Raw genomic sequence first — 15560 nt, 5'->3', positions numbered from 1 at the left:
TCTCTTTCTTGAGTTCACTTAACCTTCCTAGCACCTACAGTACCTTTTTATAAATGTGCTCCTCACTTGCATGAGATTCCTTACAAGATACTATCTGCCTATTTTGAACCCATCACCTACTAATTTTATTCTTATATTACAGAAAGCTACCTCAGATAATCTAGATGCAGTTTAAGATTAACAAGGCACAAGACAAACACTGAGGTTGAGACACAATAAGCAGCGTTCATTTAGTCATGTTCCTGCTTCTCCCCATTTTTTCTTTTAAACATAGGAAAGATTTTTTCCAAGCTTTATGCTTAGTTATTTTAGACTACTTACTAAAAAACTCAAATGATTTCTGTTACTGGTAAAGGGAAGTGAGTTATGGAAATATGTGCAGTGATTGGAATGGCATTAAACAATTTTAGTCTCATTCAAAGTACAGCTAAAGGTCTTCAATCTTCCTTCAGTCCTCCTAAATTAATGACATCCTCCCATAACTTTTCCTAACAGGCAGGTCTGCACAGTAAAACATGCGTTGTTTCAGCTAACAGCATGAAGCACCGAGGTTTATGTGGCTACAATTACTTTTTTCATTACGTAAAATCTGCAACAGAAAAGTGTGTTCGAACCTCACTGAATTCAGTTTACAAAATAATCTAATTATAAAAACATACAAGTATTCATAGCATGTATGTTCCCTCAGACAATGGATCCAGGAAAAACTTCGGCTACAATGAAATTAGCTATTTGTACATAAGTTAGCACCTGCCTGCAAACCCAACTGTGAAAAAAATCTGAGATGAAAACATTTAACTCATACTGTATTAATCAGTGGCAGGAAAAAGGGATTTTGGACTAAAACGATTTGGGGTAGAGACAGTATTTACACCTTAAGTTTGCAACTGCCTACTTAAAGTTTACATGCTGTTCAGAAACTAGTTTAAGTTCTACATGATTTGCTAGTTATTTTTTAATCAATACAAACGCTTGAATTTCTTGGGTGAACCTAAACACAAAGAATAGACCTGCTATAGTGGAAGCATAGGTAGGAAGTACTCAAAGTACATCAGCAAAGAGCAGCGAGTTAACTGAGTTCATTGTGCTTTGAGGTTTGAAGGTGCACAAGCTTCCTTTATAGGACAGTGCTGAGATACCATTTAGTGGGCCATAAATTAAGTGAGGAAAAGGGGTTTTGAGGGAACAACTTAGGTAAAGAATGAAAACAGCAGTGAAGCCTTGAACGTGGCTGAAAACTTGAGAACATACAAGTAAAAATAAGCTTATGAAGAAAACCACTTCATGTACTTATAAAGGTGTAACAAACAAGAACCATTTAAGTGATCATAGAAAAACACTGACTTCAGACAGATTAATTTAACAGTAAAATCCAATCTTAAAAGTTCTTAAACCAAGCAATAGTAATCACAATACAAACGTGCTGAAAAGTTAGGTTGGAAGATTTTCTGCAGTGACAGAAAAGTCAGACAAGATCCTAATAGCAATCTATAAAAATAAAGAAGACAGCATTAAGTTCTTACCAGTATTACTCCTATGCTGTTAAGTTCTATAAGCTCCTGATTCACACTGCTCGTATTCGTCTGTAAAAGGCTAGATATTAATCTAATCACATTTAAACGCGTGTTTCCCACAGGTGGATCCAGTACACCCCAGGTTGTCTTCATGACACTTTTCTGGAAAAGAAACAAGGTACATACATAAAACCCATTAAAATATTTAAAAAAAAATCAGCTCATCATTACTACAAACAACTGACAAAGTAGTGCTTAAAAATAAATACAAGTAGTCCTTGAACAACTGTCTTACCTTCACACTGCAAAAAACTAATTTTAATTCCAAACACTATCGCTTATTTTAATTCCAAAGACAGGAAGCACTAAAACCAGCCACATGAAAACAATGACTTTGTAAAAGTTATTGTTAACTACACACAGGATCTCAAAGGAGATGAAGTCTACTCAACCCTGAATTAGGAGCTGGTTCCTAAGAAATGATTCCCACTAGTTGATCCCGCTATAGTCTACATTGCTACAATATACACAAAACAGCTAGGTGGACAGTCTATAAATTTATCATAATGCCTCAGCAACCCTAACTTCATATACTTGAAAACAATTTCATTAAGCAACCAGCATCTCTGGTGTCTTACTCTAATTTTAGCTGGTTAACAAACCAGAAGTGTGGTCACAGTGCCAGCCAGTAAGAACATATATATGTGTGTGTGTGTATAGCAAATCTCTTTTGATTGCTTTCAGTAAGAATTAATTCTTCAAGACTACTTTCTAATTAAACAACGTTTATGCTGGAAAAGCAGATCAATTAGCATAAGACATTACTGTTCATTATTCTTATTTGTCTGAGCCAAGGTTCACAATAGGCTAGGAGTAGCCTGAGCACCTGCCTGAAAGCTGTCAGACTAAGCTTTGTTTTTTATTATAATCTGCCTAAAACACAAGCACATAGTGACAGTCTTGCTTTAATTAATTTGGTAACACAAAGTTTCACTTACTTTTGGAGGCTCAAGTAGGAGTTCATGGAAGGATGAAAGTCGTGCTTTTATGGCTTCTAAAACACTTTTGTTGACAGAGTATGTGGAATTGCTCATGCCTGGAGGACAGATGTCTATATGGCCTTCAAATCTAAAACACACACAAGTAGGATCTGATAATTAATATCAAAACAAGTTGTAAAACATCTTTGAGGTATGTAAAAGTATGTAAAAGGATGTGAAAAGAATGAAGAGGTAAACAATGCCAAAACATAGGGTTACACATACAAATTAAGTGTGAGGTAATGGCTGAACAAGATTTTCCCAAACACTAGCCCTAGTATTTTTAAGTTTATTGGCTTGAAATCTCAAAAATAGTTTTGAGATTAAAAATTACAGTTCTATTTGCTCTTCTGAGGCAGATGAATAGCTTCATTTGTCTATCCCAAGCATAAGTTGCACGTACCAGAGAGATCTGTTCAGCAGTTTCTCCAAATGAAGTTGTAACAACATGACAAATAACTTTTTAAGAAGTCAATACTCACTCACTGCACTATACAGAATTACCCTATTCCTTGTATCCCGAAATAAACTGATGAAATGTAGTAAGTCTTATCTGTCAATTGGCACTTAAATTAACTTCCAGAAAAAACTGCAGAAAGACTAGTCATTTAGTTAAAGCATTGCAAAGCCAACCACAATCACTTGGCTTGTGTTTTTACTCCTGCAGCTACAACAGACACAGAAATGGTTTGGTCACAAGTACATGGAAGACACTTGCTACTGCAGGCATAATTCAAGTGAAAAAGTAACACTTACGTCTGTCGTCTTGTCTCAAGTAAGGTCAATAGTATTTGGATTGCACTGACTATTGCAGATTCATTTTTTTCTTTATGAAAAATATTAGACAGGAGCTGCTCTATGATTTCTTGTCTGAAAAGAAAAGCATTGGCATCAGGTAACACTACTTTCAGGATACAGCTGTTAGCAGAAGTAGCTACCATTTGCCCACATAAAATTAATATGGGGATAATACCAAGAAAACCAGTAGCCATTTCAGGCTAGCAGGTATCACTAGGACAATCACTCCCATCCTCAGTGTCTCAATCATATTTTTCGATTCCTTCCACTGATCTAGTTTTTTGATCTGACCAAAAAAGAAAAGAAAAAAAAAAGTGAATTTTTCAGTCAGATCAAAAACCTGGTTCAGCATGCCATAACAGCCACATAAACCTAAACCTATAACAGCAAAAGGGAGAAGGGAGTACAGGAGAATCTTCTCTGGCAGAAACATACACTTAGATTAACTCGGTACAAGTAACATAACAAAGTCAAAATCTTCCATGTTTAGTCTGCACAGTTATCAAGCTGACCTCCACGTGAGAGATCCCAATAAATTGTGCAGCACAGAAAATACTTTAATAAGACAACTCCTTCCCCACACCACCACAAGAAAGTCTTCCAGGTGGGGTTCTGCTTCCTTGCCCAGTTATTTCAAATTACACAAACAGATGATGGGTAGACAAGAAAATTCACCTGAAAAGCAGCGCTTGCCATTTCTGAAGGTTTTCAAGTTCAAAAGTTAAAAACTACTTTTTTACAAAGTGAGAATAAAATCAGAAATTCAAACCAACTTACTTCTCTAAACTTGCCAGCAATGGATCTGGTTCTGAGCTGTTCTGTACTTGTAACATCTGGTCTCTGCTTAGACGAATAATTTCACAGAGTGACTGTGATGCATTTGAATGCCTCTGAAACAGAAAAACATCACTTTTCACTAGAAGAGTAACAAGGTGCTGGACTGCAATTCTTCAATTAAAAAAGGTGAAAGTTTCAACATTGACAAGAGTCCCTCCTACCCAAAAAACATTCAAGCAGTAGCTTTATGCCATAACTAAACCTTAACACAAAAATAACCTTGAGACATGAGCCAAGAATCTACTTCCAGTATTAAGGTGGCAAAACATTAGAGCTGAATCTTCAAACACCAAGTATGCATAAGGCTTTGATATGGATCTCAAAAAGGGGGCAGGGAGGCAAATAAAACCACACACCCTCCCTCAAATGACTGCACAGATATTGAAACCAGCTTACTGAAAAAAGCAAGAAGAAAACAGTAAAAGAAAAAGTTCTAATATCATGTTGCAAAGCTGAACAGACAGACTCAGAGGAGTGTCAGACTAATACTTACATCTTCATCTTGAGATGGGTGTACAATTTCCACAAGCCGCTGGATAATTCTCTCCTCATTAAGCCACTGTAAAAGTGTTTGTGGATGTTAGAATTTTTTCCAAGTGAATGAATTTACAAAATTGAAAGTAGCCTTTTGACAGCTGCCCCAAGTCATACTGTCAATACTTCTAAACACAGACTAACAATAGTTCAGAAAAAAGGGAAAAAGTAAAATTAGGTTTCTGAGCCACAGTAAAAAAGAAAGCCTTAGGTATAATTTTAGAATAAACTTTGATGTAAAAAATGTGTTCAGTAAGGCCCAAAACAATCTTAAAATTGCATCTGTCGGTTGTTAAGTTAGATATTAAAGACTGAGGAAGAGACCAGACACTTGGGTTCTAAGTTGTCCACAGCAGCACAGGGGTTCCACTGGAAAAGTACTGTCAGCTCAAAGCATACAAAAAAACCCCACAACCAAACAAAACCCCACACATCTAATTTCAGCACATTTAAGAAATAAACTTAGAAACACCAGCAGAAGATAAGCCATTTTACAGTTCACAGGTCAGACAAAAATTCTGAGAATTTTACTCACATTTAGCACTTCTTGCCGGGGCTGTGGAGGTTCTATGCAAGTCAGTAGCCTGAGCAACAAATCCATGATAGCAGAGGTCCCTATGTGCTTAATAATGAGGTCTACAAAATCATGCTTCCTCTTTAAAAAATCCACAATCTGGAAATTAAAAAGTAAGCTTATATTTGCTTCTCTGTATTTTATATGATAAATTACACCAACCACTTTTAACTTCTCTCTCCTACCAAACAGACAAAAAAGATGAGAACTTCTGCCACTTAAAGCTTGCAGTACAAGGCAAGATAAAATAATACATGCGTAGAGAGTAGCAAAACTGGCACAGGGCAGATCCATACTACATGCATTATGTCCTGGGCCTCCTCTCAAGCCCAACTTGCTGATCACAACCTACTTATAATTCAATGCAGAGTCAGTTTTTCTTTTTGATATGAATTACTCTCATCCCAGCTTAGTGAGCAAAGCTCAACACAGCAAAGCCTTAATATAATACAAAGACTATCTCAGGTTTGAAAGGCAAGCCATTGCAGCTGTTTGCAGTATTGGGTCACATGAATAGAGTAAAGCAGCATTTCTGAGCAAGGACTCCAAACATTTCTCACTTTGTTCTATAATAATTCTTCACATCAAGTCAGACTTACTCTCACTGATTCAAGTCATTTACCGTCACCTCTAACAGCAATTAAGTATCATCATACCATCACTGAGCTAAGCTAAGCCAAAAGATAAGCACTCACACACTGATCGTCTAAATAGCTCAGGCAAATCTGAATCAAATACATCTTACTCATCCAAGTGTACTGTGATGGTTTCACTCAGGCCTTCCTGGAGACCAGCTTATAACCAGGAAGGAACTAGGAAGGTGATCACGGAAGTATTCCATGCTTTATTCCTTTAGGTAACTTGAGGTATAAATAAAGCCAGCAGGAGGGACCTCGCTCTCTTCCTTTCTGGCGAGGTTCGAGAATGGAGGGTCCCTGTCTCGGTCTGGCTTATCTGGAGCTGAGGCCTGCAGTGACTGCTGTGTCTGCCACACGTGAGGGGAGAGCCCTGGGCCGTGTCCAGCCATCCTGCTTCTCTCAAGGGAAGTGGTGAGATTTTGGCTAGTTCTTCAGTTTGCTGGTTACTGGGTTTTTAGATTGTGTGGACTTGTTTGGTTTTTGTCCTATTTTGTCCTTTTCCCTTCTCCCTCCCCCTCTTCCCTTTTAGGGAGCTATTTAGGATTTCTGGAGTTATAGTATATAATATTCTCATTGTATATATCTGTCTTATATGTAAAATATATATATTTTTTGCTATAGCTTTGGCTGCTTAAGTCGTTTTTTTTTTCTTCCCTCTCTGGGAAGCAGGTCCTTGTTGTCAAGTTTCGGGGACTTGGTGGGAAGCCAGCTCGAAACTTGCACATATACTTTTTAATCCTGTGCACAATAAGAAAGCGTCTTCAGCTAGTCTGGAAGCTGAATGCTCTCTTTTGCCTCTGCTGCTATCCCTCAAACATGCACTGTTAAAGCAGAATAGCACTTGTTAAATTGGGGAGTTCGTAAACAATTACCTGTTCTGGTTTTCTGCTTATAAGAATACTTAACACCTTGCTGAAGAAACTGGCCAGTAGAGGGTTTAGAGGAGATTCATTTAAGAGGAAGCTGTACAGTTTCAGGAGTAAGGATTCTTCTTCTCCCAGCCGATCATTGATCTGTGAGACATCTGATGTAAGCAGCTCACATGATATGTTTGGGTATCTGGGGAAAAGACAAAAATTATCCATCACTCACAATTCAGAACTGTCATACTTCCAGCTCTGACTTCATAATCTAGTAAGGCTTCTGACCAAGTTTTCAAGCAGGGTGGGTCTGCAGCAGAGTTGCAAACTAATACGAGGTAACAAAACTGCACATTCAGCCTACAAGCTCTCTTTTCCTTCAAGAAACAGATAACTTTGCTCTTCAGTATCAACAGAACACCACTAAGCAAGTGGGGAAAGAAAAGAGCAAGCTTTTATTTTAAGATCTATTATAAACCCAGCTGTTTAAGTACTGATCTCTGATTTCAGAAGCCATTTTTTTTCAAAGAGAAAAAAGTTATCAAGGAGTTAAAGAAGACTGATAGTACTGGACCAACAGTGGGGAAGAAGTGTTTCCCCCTTTCTTATATAACAGGGATTATATTAAAAAGGTCAAAAGGCATATCTTCGGGATTTTCTAATCTACATGGCGATTATGTTGAAAGTCAGTAAACTGGTCAAAATTTGACAAAGTCTGCAAAACTAGCTAGCACTGCTTCATGACAGTCAGAAGTACAGTTCAGAACATTGAGTAATTAAACTACAAAGCCATCAACACCAGTAATTTCCTGCATTTGACAGTACTATCACTCACGGTAAGGGTCCTTTTGACAACATAGGCAGCTCAAGGTTTCTAAGTGAAAGACGCTTAAATTTCAAACTCTACTAGAAACACTTACAGGAGGCTTGGTTTACCAGAAATGGTGAAGTTCTGCAACTAAAAGTCTATCTTATTTCATATATTTTTTACACACCATTTTAAGAAAAAAAGCAGCTTTCTGCATGGACAACATTAAAATAGGCCAGAGCAGTAGAAGTACTTTCACACAAATTGCCAGACTGACTTTTGAGTTTGAACCTTCTCAGCAAGCCAGCTGAAGTCATGGCCATACTCAGGAAAATATGAGCAATTAGACCTTAAGTAGACTCTTCCAAGGAGTACTACAGGTCTTCCAATAATCATCTTCAAAATGTCTTACCAATCAATAAAACAAAGCTAATCATAGAACCATACTACCCAAAATGGGATTTTCATTCAACTATTTTATTAATCACAACTATAAGATTCTTCATGTGAGTCCTGGTTGGACTTTTTTTTGCATCTCCTTTGGACAGCAATTGGTTTGGAAGCATTTGTGAACAACAAGCTTCCCTTTGAAAAATATGCAAATATTAGAATTATTTATTTAAAAGTTCCATGAAGTCTCTTGAATACAAACTTAATCTAAAAGACAGCAGCATTGTACTACACACCAGCACACAGGGATTCAAAACATGCTATCAATTAACTAAGTTAAGTTAGTCCTCTTTCCACCCTCCAAATCTCTCCCATCCCAAAAGTTTTCCTACTTATATCGAATTTTTTCATCCATGTCTTGAGGTGGCTCTTCAATAATAAATGAAACTAAGTCTTCCAAACATTCTGACTTCAGCAGAAACTCTATAAGTTTGCGATTCTGAGCCTTGCACTCTTGCAGAACATCCTCTTCATCCATCAATTCCTTCAGTGTTACATCTTCTCTCTCTAGAAGTGTATCTATGTGCGATGACGAATGGAGATCAAATTTCCAAAACATGCTGGTCTGTATAAGAAGAACAGCAGTACGTTAACAATAGCCATTATTCTAACATCCAAAGATAAAGTTAGGCATGGTTTTACTTACACAAAAGGAACATGCTAATTCGTATTAAAGAAAAAATTATAACTTTGGTTTGCAATTAATAGAATTTGCTTTTCCAAATCTTTGTTTTTATCTATGATCTCAGATTCAGAACAACTTGCTCAGCAATTAACAGAGCTGGGAGAAGATAAAGTGGACAGTGCATAACTGCTCTACAGTACTACCCCCACCATTGAAGAAAACACCTACAAAGGAGCAAGCTAAACTTTTAGGCAGCACACATCAAAGTGCAGGAGCTAATTTCAACACTTACTCTCATTGTCCCTGTCTCCACAAACTTGACACAGGAGGAACAAAGGACAATAAAATGTTACACAAACATGTCAAAGGACAGTGGCCCCAACCACTGAAACATTTTAAGAAGCTGCTGACAGAGATGCATAAGGATGTGCAATTTCACCTTTTCCTATAAAATGCTTTGGCATCTCTGCGTTAATTCTGTTTCTCTAAGACACCTTCCAAACAGTTACTACTGAGACAACTGTGCTATCAGAAGAGATTATATCAGTCTACAATATATCCAGTAAATTCCTGCTTTCACCTCTCATTAAGCTCAATATAAGCATCTGTTTCATTCCCCTCATGCCCCCAAAAGAGGGCTTTTACATGACACTTGACCTCTGACGCAGGATTAACTGGTCTTTGGTGAATACAGATTTTAAGTGGATTGAAAAGAGATACTAGAAAACAGTAAGAAAAAAAACTTTCCTGTCCTTACAATTGGAAGCAGCAATTAGCAAGACTTGCAGTATTCAGGTTTAATATTGAAAAGCTTGGTATATTCACTATGGAGAAGTTTTAATTGCTTTTAGGGTTTTCATTGCTGCTTTAACCACTACATACTGATCACATATTACCACCTTATTTCAGAAGCTGTAACACACATAACGGTCCCTAGATTACACAGCTTTATGTTTAAAGATACAGGAGTCAAATAAAATCAACCAGGAAATGTACAGAGATATTCAGCTGCAGTATCAGTACTTTTAATTATCTGAGATCTCATGCAAGTATTAAGCGGTTTAGAAGCAGAAAAAAAGTTTGTACTAAAAGTGTTAGTAAACTTACAAGAAGGGTTTAATACACCTGATCTCACAAATTAGCTTAAATCAAATTATACACTTGTTATGAAAAACGTCAGCTTGTGGGTATTCAGGCTATACACAAACAAGTAAGCAAGTGAAAGTACTGCATTATTAAAGTCACAGGATATTTTTTCCTTGGGATTTTTAAACCTCTAGAAAGTAGATCAAATCCCTCCCCTTGCCCAATTAGCGAAAGTACCATCCTTGTAAGTAACCACTACCAACACTAATTTCAGATGTAAATACCTCTGTAGTGATTAACGCTCATTTCAGTAGTATTCAATGGATTTCTCAGTTACTTATTTAAGAGAAATTCAACAATTGAAAATAGCAACAACAAAAAAAGAGGCATACTACTGCAAACATGTTACTGCGTTATTTCACAAACTGTCTCCCAGGAAAGCTCTTTTAGGGGGTGCTCCCTCAACATGTCAGGTGCCGGCCAGAGATTATTCCATCACTTCTCAACAGGAGCCCAGGTCCCTTGAAATAAGGAAAAATAAACAACATAAACTGTGCCAAAGGGAAATCCAGGAACCCTGAAGAGAATTTTCTTAGGCACTATCACTGGCAGTATTCTAGAATCAGCCTATCACAGTGTTGAATGGAAGTTTTAAAACCAAAACACATTACTGCTATTTTTCTCAGAGCCTACTGTTCTACCCTCCCCCCAAAAATCTACAAATTCTGAAATTCTGAATTACCATCATCCTTTTTCAAATTTCATTCCCATTAACAGAGCTAGAATTAGGCTTTCTGTCCACAAATCAAAAGTGTGCTCCTCCTAGAATTTCACTACTTACAAATTTACAAAAAACTCCACAGGTCAAACGGGTGGTGTTACTCCCAATGTTACTTCACTGTCAACATGAGCAGAAAAACACATTTGGATTTAATGCAAGATACAAAAGACTACCAAATATGAGATATGCTCAAGATCAGATACTACAACAAGCAAAACAGTCCAGAATAATGTTAAAAACTCTCAGATGTGGAAAAAAAAATGTGTTAAAGATGGTAAAGCTGTCTCATGCATTTGACTGTCTTTTGTAACTTCAGCTAGTTTTCCATAATCTCTGAAAGTTTCCAGTAAGCAGGACTGACATCCAGTTCATTACACAGTACTTACAAAAGTTTACATCAACTTGCTGATGCACAACTTATGAGAATTCAAGATCCTAAGTAACACCTAATATCCAGCAAAATATTGCTTTGTTTTCTTGGTTAATATTGCAAACAAATTCTTCTTTGAATGAATGCTGAATAACATTCCATGAGTAAACACTTGACTTATATCTGAAAGGAAAAAAGTAGTTCAACAAAGCAAAGAAAGTCTGTCAACTGCTGAGATACAGGTAACTGAAATTCTCACTTGTATTATTTGCTAAAGGGAAGAAATAAAGCTTAGAAACAATCTTTTCAGACCAAAAATTGAATCGAAGTCTTCTACCCACTACAACGGAATAAATAACACCCTGTGTATTTTTAACAGTAACTAGTCAGTGGTTCTTTCTAGAGGTGAAGTGCTTAAATGGCATCTCCACCAGAAACAGTTGATAACAATTTTATCAGTAAGTTTCTGTGTAGCTTCAAGTGATAATAGTTGTTAAACACCTTCCAGAATATAGACATTCATGTTGTCAAGCTACCAGACTAAGATGTGAATTCCACATTTAGTCAGAAAAGCATATGGTTTAATTTTGGACGTCTCCTATACTAAATCTTTTACAAAACAGACTAACAAGTCCAGAAGTCTTTTCAGCAAATAAGAAAACTAAAGTAAGCTGCTCATTTGAGTTAAACTCTTAAGCATCATATTTAGGTTAAACATGAGAAACATGTGTTACAGTGAGTTACTTCTAACTTGGTACCTCATACTTCCACATTGGTAGCTGTAAGCAGACATGGGCATCTAAACCAGTTCAGAAGGAAAACTAGGAGGACCTCAGTAGCCAGCTGAAGGCTGTTTTACCTGACAACTATATATACGTTAAAGGCATATACACAGATCTTCTGGTAGGATCCTCACAGATTTTACTGCAATACCCAGTTTCATTTTTCAAGCAAGAGAAGCTTTGAGTGTACCGGTGTCAAGCTGAAAATTTTGTAATATTGAGATACTGTAATATTGAGAAATACTACCTATAGAGTTGTAACAAGAACTGTATTATAAAAAACCCAAACTCAGAACCTAACTGTCATTTTTCTTTGTGTACCACCATATTTTCTTACTGTAGGGTTCAAGTGCACAGATGGGGGGGAAAAGAAAAAATCAGTTACTTTTGCACAAACAAACCTTTCCATGACTGAAATACACCTTAAGTGATGTAGCCTACTTCACCAAAACAGGTTTTTACAAATCCTGTGTAGCAATTATCAAAAGACAACCTAGTTGTTGGATGCAAGAACAACCACCAAAGCAATCCTTGATGCCATCACAGGTTTTAAGACAGTCTTGCATTTCTTAATGATAAAAGCATTTCCAATGCAAACAAGCCCTTGCCTCCTTAAAAACCAAGTAAGTAGGTAGGTTTGAGGAAGGACAAAGTCATGGTGAAGATAATTTACCAACATTTTTCATGATAAAAGCATAAGAATTTATCTTCTAAGACCTTTAAACACATTAAGAGTTTTATTTTAAATGCCAAGCATGCCCTTCTGCCAGTTTCACATAACCTCAACTAGTTGCTCTCTAGGTCTACTTAGTTAGATTCCATTTTTGAGGGTTTTTTTCCTTTCTCCAATCAATGGACCATAATAAGGACACTGTACTAGCACTTATGAAGTGCTTATTTTGACACTGAAAGTGGATCATCTGTCCAAAACAAAACTAAGCATGAATGCACGTCTGAAAAATATTTAGAGCTAAAGAGAATCACCAGTGATCCAAAATGACAAAGACACACCAGTGGCTAATTTTTAAACTGCCTATTGCACCCAGCCAGAGCATCACCCCCTGTAAACTTGCTGTCTTCAACTGCCTGTCCTTTGCAGGCTGGGGCCTGCAATTCCTCATAGCATTAAATAGCCCATGAACTATTAAACAAGAAAATTAGGCACTTAGGCATTTACTCTGGAACTGAGAGCAAATAATGTGAAAAGAGAAAATAGCTGCATTCTAGCTTAAAGATCTGGACCAAACCAATTTTTTTCCATAAAGTAATGGTAATTTATAGCAAGACAGTTATGCTGTAATTGAATTTCCCACTTTTCCACTTGATGAATGCAAGAAAATCTTTCCTATATAGCAACACACTTATACTGCTTCTTCTGCATTGATTTCAAAGGAAAAATAAGGAATTCTTTATCTAATTTATCCCATCAAAATAGTATGGTTTTTAAGTAGTGTGAACTCTGCTCTTAACTATTCCTTAGTTTTATTTCTAAATATTTCAAATAATACAACAGAGTCTATACTTACCCAATAACCTATCTGAAATACATTTATTTTCGATCGAAGAAGTGAGGTTTATTGAGTGTTATTAGCTAGGAAGATATAAGTTGTTGTTCAAAGTCCATAGATTTAGTTACAGGACTTTACATTACACCCAGCAATTACAAAAGAATAAAGGCAATTACACAGGAGAATTTTCATGCTACAGTCACTACAATTCTTAAACAAAATGTAAGATCAATTTGACTTAGAATACAAGTCTCAAGTGAATGCAAAATAAGATGTAGCTGTTTCTTTGGTGTCAGAACAGCCTGTTCATGTCACCAATGTGAGACACAGAAGAAATTAAATTTTGATAAATACTCCATTACTTACATTATTATAAGCTAGTGAAGTTTCAAAGAAACTTTCCGGAGAAAGCAGATAAGAAATGGTTTGAAATTATTAGGAATTAAATAGAACAGAAAATACAAACACTTCTACCTCAACAATTTAATACATATTTCTAATACCACACAATTCCTAGTCCAAGGGCATAGCAAACTAGAAGAGATACCAAAAGGGAAACAAAACGAACAAACAATTCCTTCATGGAAGGCTAGGAGATCTCGTGCAGGCTGGCTGCACCTCTCGCTTCACTGTGGGATTTCTGGATGCTTCACCCCCTCTCAGCCTGTTGGGTACAGGGGACTGCACAATAGGAGGTTATCAAGGACCCCTGATCCTCCTACAAAACTGCTGTCACTATCTCATCCAAGGGACCCCAGACATGGGATAAGAGCAGGCTGGAACTCGGGCCCATCAGGGGAGGTAGAGGGCAACCTCTGTGCCCAAGGGGCAGCAGCAGCAGGGAACAGGGGAGCAATCCCACAAAAAAGGGGCCCTAAATCCACCTAACCCTCCTCCACATTTATGCACACTAGCTGCACTTCTACCTATGTAAGAACAATAAATACACATTTGTGGATGACAAGTTGACCACAAGCCAGCAGTGTGCCCTTGTGGCCAGGAGGTGCATTGGGAGGAGTGTGGCCAGGAGGTCAAGGGAGGTGATTCTGCCCTGCTACTCAGTCCTAGAGAGGCCATATCTGGAGTGCTGTGTCCAGTTCTGGTCTCCACAGTTCAAGACAGACAAGGAGATACCAGAGAAGGTTCAATAGAGGTTCACAAAGATGATGAAGGGTCTGAATAATCTCTCTTATGAGGAAAGACTGCGGGAGCGGGGGCTGTTTAGTCTGGAGAAGAAAAGACTGAAAGGGGATCTCATCAATACATAAATGTCTCAAAGTCAGGTGCCAAGAGGATGGTGCCACTCTTTCCAGTGGTGTCCAGTGACTGAACAAGCCATAACAGTAATAAATTAAAATGCAAGAAGTTCCACTTCAACGTGAGGAAGAACTTTGTTACATTGAGCTGGCAGAGCACTGGAAAAGGCTGCCCAGGGAGGTCATGGAGTCTTCCTCTCTGGAAACATTCAAGACCCACCCGGACACGTTTCTACCTCACCTACTCTAGGTAACCTTGCCTTGGCAAAGAGGGTAGACTAGATGATCTCCAGATGTCCCTTCCAATCCTAACTATTCTGTAATCCTGTGACTTTTGCTACATACACACACACACACACATCATGTGCATACATACACATCCCCCTATTATGACCAAACAGCCCCATAATCAATAGCTTTGACATGCTGAAGTATGTAAGTCCAAACTAACATTTACTCAAAGACACCAATCCCCCAAAATTCAAGAGGTCGTAACTGTTCAGAAGTACAAAAATCAGCTGAAATCTACAGTCTGCAGTGAAATTGCAAGAGTCATTTTATACCAAGCAACAAGTATGTCCTTGTCAATTCTTACACTACCTCAAACCACAGGTTAATAAGTGTTAATAAATACAAATCTTAATTATCTGCATTAACTACAAATTAGTAGAGAAAATGAATCATTTTCTAGTAATTCCACATCAATTGCCAGACAATTGCACATTTAAAATATTCATCGGTCACAGAATTCAGTTAGATTTTTCCTTTTCTGAGATCTCCCAGTTAGCTTCAAAATGGCAATGAAGATATCTGTGCACCAAGAAAAGCACACAGTTCCATAATAATATAAAAAGCAAGATAAACAATGCCCAGCTAACCCAGAAGATACTCTTCCACTGAAACATGCAGTTCAGTACAAAAAAATTCAATTGCAGAAGACAGTATTACTGTACTTCAATATAATAACCTATAGTGCTAAACATCACTCATACCTAATATATGTCAGTTCATGAACACATTTGCTTTGAGAGTCTTCCAAAGAAGGCTGGGCAGCAGATATACTTCCTGGCACAAAAGCAAAACACTGTAAAACAAACAG

General features: G+C 37.4%; 1 protein-coding gene across 12 annotated transcripts in view; it reads right to left on the bottom strand.

Annotated features, from left to right (window-relative positions):
• Positions 1-15560, bottom strand: part of PPP6R3 (protein phosphatase 6 regulatory subunit 3) — a 54157-nt gene that overhangs the window by 24346 nt on the left and 14251 nt on the right. For 6 of the 12 annotated variants that reach the window (XM_064657712.1, XM_064657714.1, XM_064657718.1 and 3 more), the window contains 8 exons: positions 8386-8618; positions 6808-6994; positions 5259-5396; positions 4683-4748; positions 4130-4242; positions 3311-3424; positions 2513-2642; positions 1524-1676 (listed from right to left, as the gene is read on the bottom strand). In XM_064657712.1, coding sequence (XP_064513782.1) covers positions 1524-1676; positions 2513-2642; positions 3311-3424; positions 4130-4242; positions 4683-4748; positions 5259-5396; positions 6808-6994; positions 8386-8612 — 1128 coding nt within the window. In that variant the 5' untranslated portion in view covers positions 8613-8618. Of the gene's footprint in view, positions 1-1523; positions 1677-2512; positions 2643-3310; positions 3425-4129; positions 4243-4682; positions 4749-5258; positions 5397-6807; positions 6995-8385; positions 8619-10156; positions 10280-15560 lie in introns of those variants that run through there. The other 6 variants (XM_064657710.1, XM_064657717.1, XR_010431229.1 and 3 more) reach the window with 5 other exon arrangements.

This window comes from Pseudopipra pipra, chromosome 6 (genome assembly GCF_036250125.1).
Source record: "Pseudopipra pipra isolate bDixPip1 chromosome 6, bDixPip1.hap1, whole genome shotgun sequence".
Classification (NCBI taxonomy): Eukaryota; Metazoa; Chordata; class Aves; order Passeriformes; family Pipridae; genus Pseudopipra; species Pseudopipra pipra.
Note: the sequence above shows the minus strand (reverse complement) of the source record. Positions and strands in the feature narration are given on the sequence as shown.